We start from the raw sequence: 10,894 nt of genomic DNA on the forward strand, positions 1-10,894 counted from the left end.
CGAATAAATAGTTGCTTTTGTGTTTATAATAATTTTTTGCTTTCTACATATTTGTAATTCTAAGCTCCAATATATCTATATATATTATGTAACAATCAAAACTCAATATAAAACATATAAATCATCATTTCAGGTGCAATAACCCCAAAACAGCTGTTAATCTTTCTCAGCAGATGAATTTATCATGCTGATAATTTTGAGTTTATACTATTTAACTTCTAGAAATTACACAACAAACAGCAGACACTGCAAACAATAAATTGATATTTTAGTGTCAATGACTACTTGACAGATGTTCTGCTTCACTTTTAAGGGTCAACAGATGGTCAGGATGATATTTTTTACATGTACATACAATCTAGCTGATATAATTTTCACAAAAAACATCCAACAACTGCTTAAAATACAAATCAATACTGATATTCCGTGTCAATATCTCTAAAACAAGTAATTAGATTGTTCTCATATATTCAGGGTGGAAAGTTAGTTACAGGTAGGATGATGCTGATAATTTTTGCATTATACACTTTTAAGTTTTTACCCATAGTTGATGTGCTAACAATTTTTTACTATGTCAATTTTCTCTAATTGATATAGTTTTCCAAATATACGTAAACACTTTACTTTTAACTCTGATAGGATTTTTTAGACAAGGAGTCAGTTTTGTTAGCTTAAAGCTTAGTTCTATGCATGTTTCATAAAAAAAGTTCATTGATTTAAATAATTGTTAACTCTTCAAGGTAGTGGTAATAAAGGTTTTCAGACGTAAAAATTTTAGGATGTGGTATCAGAGACTTGTATGATATGTCTCTGGTGGTATGATAGCCAATGAGACAACTTTCCACCAGAGACCAAACAACGTAAAAGTTAGCATAACCCATATACATAGACAATGTAAAATCTCTCTCTCTTTCTTGATCTTTCAACAAAAAATATATCACAAAACTTCATCCATGTCAGATTATATAATATTTATTTAATATCTATGATTGTATAAGTTGATCGTGCAATTCATTAGTATGTAACTGCTCTTATTCTGGAATAAACAACATGTGCAACACCAGATATTAAGGCATTATTAACAAACTCCAAAATTAATTGTATTATTTGAAAATCTGGTGTATTCCCTGAGGAAGAAGCTCTTAAACGTTTTTGCTGTGGTGTATACATATCAAGATTGTCAAATTCTTTCTGTGAATTCATCCAGTGATAAATAAGTTCCTTCATACAAAATGGGAATATATCATCAATGATTTGTTCAGGTGGAGGCAAGTTATCAATACACTTAATATGATTTTCTTTAAACTTAACAACATTATCAGAAATCAGAGACTCAAACTTATTTAATTCTTTACCAACATATTTACAAATAAAATTTAAAAATTTATCATGAATTTCATTTTTACTACAATCTGGGTCACAACCTCTGAACTCCTCTAATAATTCTGTCGAGAAAGTAACGGGTAAAATAATGTTTGGATAATGATCAAGAAAGAGACAAATTACATCACAGAATAATGTTAAAAAGTCTTCATCTGTCTCGGAATACATAAACATAAGGAACTGATTTAATTTAATTAAACAATTTGCTAAATCAGGATGCAGTCTTCTATTTTCCTGATTTAAATAAACACAATACGGACATTTCACAGCAGGAGGTTTATTTTCTGATTGTTGGTGGCCATTTACTAATTCATGAGTCTGCTCACAGTGATTTTCAGTCTTTTTCATATCCATTCTAGTTTTTTGTTCTCTATTATTTGTGATAACATGAGGATGCTTTGAGATATTTTCTTCGTTTATGTTATAGTTGCTATCATTTTCTAAAATTACAAATATTTCATCTGTTTGTACTGCTGTATTGTTAGTTTGCCTCACATTGTCTGCTTGACTAGCCACAGTGCCTGAATAAAACTCTTCGGTCTGTGTTGACATGTTTGAATTCAGGTTGTCAGTTTGTGTTGACATATTTAAATAAATCTCTTTCTTTTTGATTGAGGGATGTTTTCTTTCATTTAAATGTTCCGGCTCTGGTATGACTTGGACACTCTTGGAATTCAGATGTTCTTGTGATCCAACTTTATTTCCACTGCTATGCTGACTTAAGGATTTATGATTTAAATGTGTATTTGATGTACAATGTTTATTCCTGTCAGAGGACTGTTTATTTACTAATTCTATATCTCTCCATGCTGGTCCTAGAGATGATAAGTTAATTCTGGCTGATTCCTCGTCCAACCTCAATGTTATTGCCTCTGACAATATAGAATCATCACTGTGTTGTAACCAAATGTCCTACAAAATAAAATATTTTGTATACCTCGGTATTCAAATGTACTAGAAAATAAAACAAATATTTTTTTGGGGCATATTATCTTAAATTTGTTACTTTCTTTGAAATTATTTCTATTAACAGAAATAATGACCATCTGGTTCAGATTTAAAAACAATCAAGAGGAAGGAGCAATTACAAATGTACTGTTCTAATTTTAAATTTAAAATTATATTGCCAAGCTTAGATTTATAGTTCCATCAACTGATAATTTGTTATTGACAACTGAAAACTAAATAAAACTTCCTCAATGGTCCTTTTCATTATATTACAAAATGTATTTGAATTCACACTTAGATTTGATTAACAGCTGATCAATTTGAAGTATTTTTCCACTAGGACAATTTTCTATGTCTGGTCCTACATATACTTACTGTTAAAATCTTCAGGCAATCTTTCTGGACATCTTTCTTGAAGTAATAGAAAATGATGTGGAACAGACCTTGGATGCTGTAAAACCAGACCTTGTTTTGTGTCATTCCATCAATTCTGAAATCTAAATTTGTTTTTATTTTACATCTAATGTGTACTTTAATGTTAATAAATATTTCTTATGATAAAAGAAATATTGTAATACACGAGTACATGGAGTAACAGTGGTGGAATCTGTTTCTCTAATGATTTTTATCTTTCCTTTTCAACAATTTGAGGAAAGTTGTGTACTTTTGATGTGACGTCAACAGGCATGGTCACCTTTTTTCATGACGTCACGATAAGAAAATTCAGAAGAAAACAAGAAAATTACGTACCAATTAAATTTTAACCAATCATTTGAGCCTAAATTAACATTTTGTTTTGTTTCCCCAATCCCGACCCTGCCAAGCTAGGTGTGGGTAGGTAGGTAGGGAAATAATTTTATTTTTTCCAAATAGCCTGAATATTACAGGATGATCCATGAAGCCTGAAAATCAGAAATGAATAAAATAATATATTTGACTTAAGTTTTAACAATAAAATTTTATGAGTAGGACCATTTTAGCAGGGTCGGTTGGGATTGGGGGAACAAACAATATTTAGTTTGAGGCCTTGCAGAGAACAGATTTTTCACTAGTCATGCTAGTGAGGAGAAATAGTTTCTCACACCAGTCCGGAAATGTGAAAATAGCACAAAAATTAGAGAAACCAACGTAATTCATTGCAACCAATGTAATAATAATAACATAAAATAACCAAGTCAAAGAATGGAAAATAAAAGGATCACTAAAAAATAGATTTGACCAATTTCTTTCTGTTTTATCATGTTAATAAAGATCTAGCTGATTCATGGTTCAATGAACAAGCAAAATTTCCATGCTTCAAGTGCACACTAAAACCAGTAAAATAGTTTGGTTGTTTTCAAAAATAAAAAAAACAAAATTAAATGATTACCATCAAAAGTAACTTTGGTAGCAAGTCCTTCTTTACTGTACCGGGCATGGATTCTTTGGACATTGTTCTTTGTCAAGTTACATCTGGCAAACACGTCTTTACCAAGGAATAATGGAAATCCACCAGACTTCAAAACAGAAAAACATGAATGCAAAATACTATAATTATCACAGAATAAATAAAAGAAATCTGTCACAATATATTTAACAGAATGAGATAGACCAATAGCATGTATAGACCTGCATCACTGCATGAAATGGATTGAAGTAACATGTATACTGAAGCTTAACTGATCTTTCTCCATAATCACTGAAGCCAAGAAAATTGTTTTGAACTGTCAAACTATTGGCAAACAGGAAATGGTTGCAAACAGATGTGAAAATTGCTTGCTCTTTTCACTTTATGTTGACTTGGAATGTTGAGCTAGACATATTGGATAAAAACCTGCCTATTTTAAAGACTGTATGGTCACCTCCAAATGAAATTAATTTATTTGTGTTCTTGTGCTGTGATCTCATTGTCGTAATAGGTATATATGTATGTATACTACAACTCGTCTAAACATCAACCCAACAATGTTAGATTTGTAAATTTGCTTTTACCCATGTTACTGAGATATCGTAACACCAAATCGCCTGCACTGCCGCCGTCCCGCTAGACCACAAATTCCTCTATCTTTCAAAGCAAGATCTACAAGCATGACAAGGGTACAGAGAATCCAAGGTTTACCCTTTATCCTCCTTTCGAATTTGTGCACTTTTCCATAAATTTCCTATGAAACAATGCTTGGGCTATTAAATCATGCAGTAAGACTTCATTTACACCAGTTAATCTCAGATTAAAGTGTATAACTTATTCATAAAAATAACCAGATTTGTGTATTATAATTAATATGGATGTGTAGATGTGCCAACTTATTATAATCCAAAGCACACCAAGGCAGTGTGACTGAGTGATTAACTGTTATTCTGATGGAGAAAGCCGAAGCAGTCTGAGAAAACAACTGCTGAAAAATTGATTTCTGGGTCAAAGTTGGTAATGTGTGATTTTTTGGGGTTATGGTTTAAGATGATTTTTTCCTTCTCCTATAATTACTGGAGGTGAAGATTTATGATTAATTACATATATACAGATACTGAAACCATAGTCCATGTAGCTCGGGGGGGGGGGGGGGGGGGGCACGGGGGCACTTCAATTTTTTTTTGGTAGGGGTGAGCAGCTGAGACATCAAGTACCCCACCCTTTTCATATATTTTGTTAATCAAAAATATATACCTTGTCATATATCAATTATCAAAAAACAGACCTATAGATATATTTCAATATTTTTCCCGCTAATCATCACGTTCTTGTTAAGAAGCAAAATAGTCGCAATAATAACACCTTCTTTTCCAATAAATTCCTCAATTTAAACACTTTTTTCTTACTGACCATTTTACATCTTTCATTATGAAGATATTTCAATTCCAAAATACAATACATTTAAAAGACGTTTGGTCAGATCATAGATTGTACATTACATCTTATGGTCAGATAAATGTAATATTACCCCAGAGTGTAACGCCTTCACTAATTTTAACATGTTTAAATATGAATTAAAAACCGATAAAAAGTTTCATTGCCGTTCCCTCGTAAAGGACGCTGTCACAATGGAATTTCTTTAAATAATTGTTTTCATGTTTTATGTATACAAACCCTTGAATGTTAAGGTAACACGATACCGAATGGCATATCTCCCGATTTTAAAACTTTTTGGCACACGTGTTCTTTGAATCGAGTTACATTGGAATATGTAATAAAAAAGGGGGGTCACCATATTAGTTTTCTTAGTATTTTCATGAGAAAACGTCAATTTTGGCGACAAATTTACTTAGGTATATAGGGGAAATGCCTATTTTTCGGCTTACTTTTTAAGATTTTCCAATGGATGGCTATGTTCTGATATACGGAGAAAAACAAAAAACTAACATAATATCCAGGATTGTATACTGAATCCATACACGTACAGAAACTTATATGTCACCATCCTTGTTTTTGAGATAAATGGCTTCAAAGTTGATTGTTACCCTTAGAATTTGGCTGAAAATGTGTGACGTTATTGAATACAGAATGTAACGTTATTCTTACTTAGAGAAATGGAAAATAAAATATGTGTCGGAATCTAAATGGTGTTTATTTTATTTACATTTCCCTTGTCGGTTGTCGTAAATTTCCTAGTAATGCAATAAGAAATATTTTGTCCCGCTCATAGCAATTTCACTCAAATGAATTAACAATAATGTTGTCTGATTTTCACACCAAACGAGCATATTGTAATTCGGTGGTTGTGGTTTGTTTATGTGTAGTCTGTTTCCCGGCCGTTATTGAAATTCTTGGTTGACATTTGTATATTCCGAAGGCATACTGAATGTTTTACGGAGGGGACCAACCTAGTTTATTGTTTTATATAAATAAGGCCGTTAGTTTTCTCGTTTGAATTGTTTGACATTGTCATTCTGGGACCTTTTATAGCTGGCTATGCGATATAGGCTTTTCTCATTATTAAAGGCCGTACGATGACCTATAGTTGTTAATTTCTGTGTCATTTAGGTCTCTTGTGGATTGTTGTCTCATTGGCAGTCATACATCATCTTCTTTTTTTATATATACTTGAAACTTGCTTGAGCTGGTTGGTTCCACGTGAATCTTATAATAGACTAGTTCATGAATCACCGAAAGTAGGTACACGTTAAATTCGCGTAATGTTTTTAAATAAGATTATTCAAATAATATCTTAATTCTAAAATTTAATTAAAATCAGGGTGGTGTCATCGCTTCATCCATGCAGAAAAAGAGAACTTTAAAAATTTGATCCAGTTAACAGTTTTATAATTGCTCGGTTTTTGATGGTTGTTTAATGTTCAGTGGCAAATAGTTCATGCATGTTCGGGACGATACAATACAATTTTGAAAACAGTTGTTAATAAAAGACACATTTTATGCACCAGTCAAAAAAAGGTTGAACATTCTGTTAGTTGTGAAAATTATAATTGAAAATTATGATCCTGATAAAATAAAATAATAAAACTCAAAGGATATTTCAGAACTCGATCATATTCTTAATTTGCTACATACATAAGTATAGCGTACACTGTGTGGTGATAACGTCAGGAACGATAACTCGTGGCGTAACGTCATTCGGTATCGTGTTACCTTAATTAGGTGCAAATGTCAAAATAGTTGGATTTATTGCATCTATCACTGGCAACATTGTATCCGATTGTATCAAATACCACATCAGAATAAATAGAGTTTAATTGGTTTGACAAATAGCTGATGCATTTACGACTGTGGTTTTACCCCATCAAGAATAAATACGGACATCTGATTAGTTTCAGATACTTATGATATAATCAAGCAAGTGATAATATCAACCTATTGATATATTTAATCTTAATTTCTCACCCTTTTCATATATCATACAGCATGAAAAAGTGACCTATTCCAGCGGCTCATCCCTACCCCCCCCCCCCCCCCCCCCCCCCGAGCCATGTAGTTTGAGTTTGCTCTGCATCCAACAGCTGTTTTTGATAGAAAAGGGTGTGGCTGTAGGACATCAGAGCTTTTCCTATAGTATACAGATGCCACATCCGCACTATTTGTATGTTATATATATGAGACCGTGAAAAAGAGGTAAAAACTCAAGTTGATAGGAATTCAACATCATCAAAAACTACCTCCACCAAAAACTTTAACCTGAAGCAAGACAGACGGCAGGACAGACGAATTGATGCACAGACATTATGCCCATGCAAATTGAAACAGCCTTTCAGGACATCATAATTGTTTGGACTAGATGTGGGACCAGCTCTGACAAAACTGTCTGGCAAAACAATTGTTAGGAGGGCAGAGCATTCTTGGACATTGAGGATGAAATTCATTTTCTTCTTCAATGTCCATCAGGCCTAAATTAAAATATTGTTTGTTTGCCCTTTTCCGACCCTATGTTTTGAAACAGGGTAGGTAGGTAGGTAAAATATTTTATTTTTTTCCCCAAAAAAATAACTTGGCTCGGTATATTATTTGTCATGGGTAGGCAGGTAGGTATAATATTTTATTTTATAGATACAAACTCTGCATAATGTCATTTGTGTCCGTTTTGTTTTTGCAAATACGTTTTCTGGGACTATTAGTCACGTTATATCACGTAGAATGTGAAGCTAATTCATATGCACAGTACTTTTTTGTTTTCAAATATCAAAATATAGAGCTGTGCCGCATATTTTCAACGTTTAAATGCCTGGAACTTTGAAGTTTGAACTTGCACTTATATTCTGTACTACGTACCTTGTATGCTTTAATACCTTAAGATTTTCTGTAAAAGATAACTTTGTACTGATAAAATATGTCGGGGCAGACACACATTACTAGTAGAAAAGGTCCCTAGAGTGTTAAAAACATCGTGTGTGCCTTTTTTCGGCAATAAAAATGCTACAAGACTTAAAACTCTTGACAATTGTCACATATTTTACATCGCATTTATAAATGATATGTATGGACAACTTGGCGATTTTACTGCCAGATATTCTCCACTTTACAGGGTTTTGTCACTTTTGGTTCATGTCAGATATAAATAATATAGCGGCATCTTTAACATAATCATTCTGATCTGCAGACCACAAAAGGCCATCCCTACATAGAATACAACGTCTGTTTACAAATTAGTTTGTACACAGTGACACGTTGATAATTTTGTTACAAACGAACTTATTTGTAAATGAACCCTGCTCTTTAAGTATAAAGGTACAGAGTAGCGTACGTCATATCATGATTTCAGGAAGCATTCACATGCTGAACATCGATTTCAAACAAATGCTTTGAAACTTCAAATGCAAGTGTTCATGTCAAACGCTCAGGTGATACCAAGCGGACTTGACCTTATACGTTAAAGATAAAACCCGAGAATTCCGGATAAAATAGTTTTGAGCGGGAAATACAAATATAAGAATTTTGGTAGGAACGAAAAAATAAAATAAAATAAAATCTTGCTGGTAAATATAAATAAAAGATTTTCAGGCGCAACGAATTCATAGGGTCGGTCGGTAAAGGGCAAACAATCAATATTTTAATTTAAGCCTCACTTAAAACTGAAAGGTCCAGTTTTATTTTAAATTTATCCTCTAAATTTACTAATTTTAAAACTTTAAATGTCCAATCTAAATTTGTATGGTTGATGTCAAATGAAGATTCATTTGTTAATAACATAATGATTAAATTAATAGATAGTTTAATAAAGACTAGAAGAGTAAAATTAAGTATTAACACATGAGTAGTCCACAGCTCTTCTTTTAATTATAAAACGGTACTGATTGTGTTCACTCGCTCATTATCTTTGAGAATATATTTACTGTGTTTGTTGTCTCTCTTCTCTTATACAATGTATAATATAGTTTTAGTTTTATTGTCATGTATTGTAATTCCAATGAAAAAAATCATCACTATTATTTGTTCACTTTAATTTAAACTGTAATTGTACTGCTCCTCGGGGCGTCTTGATTGACAAATAAAAATTGTTGTTGTTGGACTACCGATAACCCAAAAGTAGTTTTGTATTTGGAGACAGAAAATCAACCAACTAAAGAGGAAAGTTATGCCCTTGAACTTAAGGCGTTAAACAGTCATTATCGACTAACATTAGATGATTAGCTTCAAATTGGTTAAAATTTTACAACGATTTGTCAAAATATCCAAATCGTGATTAGTTAGAGGTCTCAAATAGTTATCGTAAGCGTCATTTTAGGGGAAAATTAAAAAGTGATATGTCATGTATGTCAAAATCTGTTGATTTTTTTATCATCTATAAGAAAGTGTACATTTTAACATTATGTGCGAGTTCGTGGTGTAGTGGTTAAGACTGATGGCTACAGTGCTGAAGGTCTCATGTTCTATTCTAACTCGGGATGCTAAAAATATCAGTACATCAGAAGGGCGTTTTTCACCCTCTCACACACATCTCTGGTACCCAGAGCAGAGTTTAAACTAGAATGGGTAATATGGGGGCCTCGGTTGATCAAAGGTGCTCAAGACTTTGACCTGGAGATCAATCTGCTGATATCTCTTTGGTTTGTCTGTTCCCACCGAGCAGCACAGTGGTTCTCTCCAAGATCGACTTCCTCCACCATGATAACAGACTCCGGCCGGTGTCCTAACACTCCCTGGTGTTGAGTGGGGATTGCCCTTGTAAATACGTTAGTGACACATCTCCATTAATCACTATAGGGAGTGTACACAGATTCTACTGTACCCTCGCAGCTCTCAAGGGGTGCTCCATAAACGGAGAGATCTATGTTCACACTCACACATACATGTGAACCAAAAATTACCATTCACGTCATTTGAGAAGAATTTTTACTATTTTTCGTCATGTAGGCATCTCCATTACTACCCCCAACTAATGGAGCTCACTGATGCACTGAAATATTTCTTTTTACATTTTATTTTTTCTGACTTTTGTTTCATTGCATATGTTATACCTTCATATCTAAACTGGAGGAAAGATCTGCACACATCAATTTGGACACATTTAAGTATCTTATCCTATTGCCTGAGAGTGAAATACTCTTTAAACAGCAGGATATTGGGCATAAATTGCGGTCAAACACTTTCGGCGTTTCACCGGTCTCCATTATTGTTTATATTTAGCGCCTCAAGATTGTAACTAAAACCCCGTTTATGATCCCGACTTCGTTTTGAAAACTTGGTATCCAAAACCAAACGACAAACACACACACGTGACAAAAACAAACTTCATAGTCATTGAAATGTTGAAGCAAGCATTTTTCAAAGTATCACTATACGAATCTTTGGAAGGTTGAATATTGAAAGAATTGTTATGTTATGTTATGTTATGTTATGTTATGTTATGTTATGTTTTTTTAGGTTATGATGTGTTTTGTTTGTTATGTTATGTTATGATATTTCAAGTCATGTCATGTCATGTTATTTTATGTTATGTTATGCTATGTTATGTTATCTCTTGCTAATGACATGTCAAAGTCATGTCAGTGTATTATAAATTCAGTGCTCTGCCATCTCATATATATATATATATATGGATGCTACCACGAGTCACATTGTTGTGGAAAATCTATCTTACATTTTCCAATTGACAGACATTTGATTTCCACAAATTTTACATACTGTTGATTAAAAGCT

At 32.9% G+C, this 10,894-nt stretch overlaps 1 protein-coding gene across 1 annotated transcript; it reads right to left on the reverse strand.

Annotated features, from left to right (window-relative positions):
* Positions 1-169: 169 nt before the first annotated feature.
* Positions 170-10,399, reverse strand: LOC134681575 (uncharacterized). The gene is made up of 4 exons (XM_063541223.1): positions 10,213-10,399; positions 3,701-3,827; positions 2,707-2,828; positions 170-2,295 (listed from the first exon to the last, which is right to left on the reverse strand). The coding sequence occupies exons 1-4, from the start codon at positions 10,363-10,365 to the stop codon at positions 1,015-1,017; spliced, it is 1,683 nt and encodes a 560-aa protein (XP_063397293.1). The 5' UTR covers positions 10,366-10,399; the 3' UTR covers positions 170-1,014.
* Positions 10,400-10,894: the final 495 nt, after the last annotated feature.

The sequence above is a fragment of the Mytilus trossulus genome, chromosome 8, assembly GCF_036588685.1.
Source record: "Mytilus trossulus isolate FHL-02 chromosome 8, PNRI_Mtr1.1.1.hap1, whole genome shotgun sequence".
NCBI lineage: Eukaryota > Metazoa > Mollusca > Bivalvia > Mytilida > Mytilidae > Mytilus > Mytilus trossulus.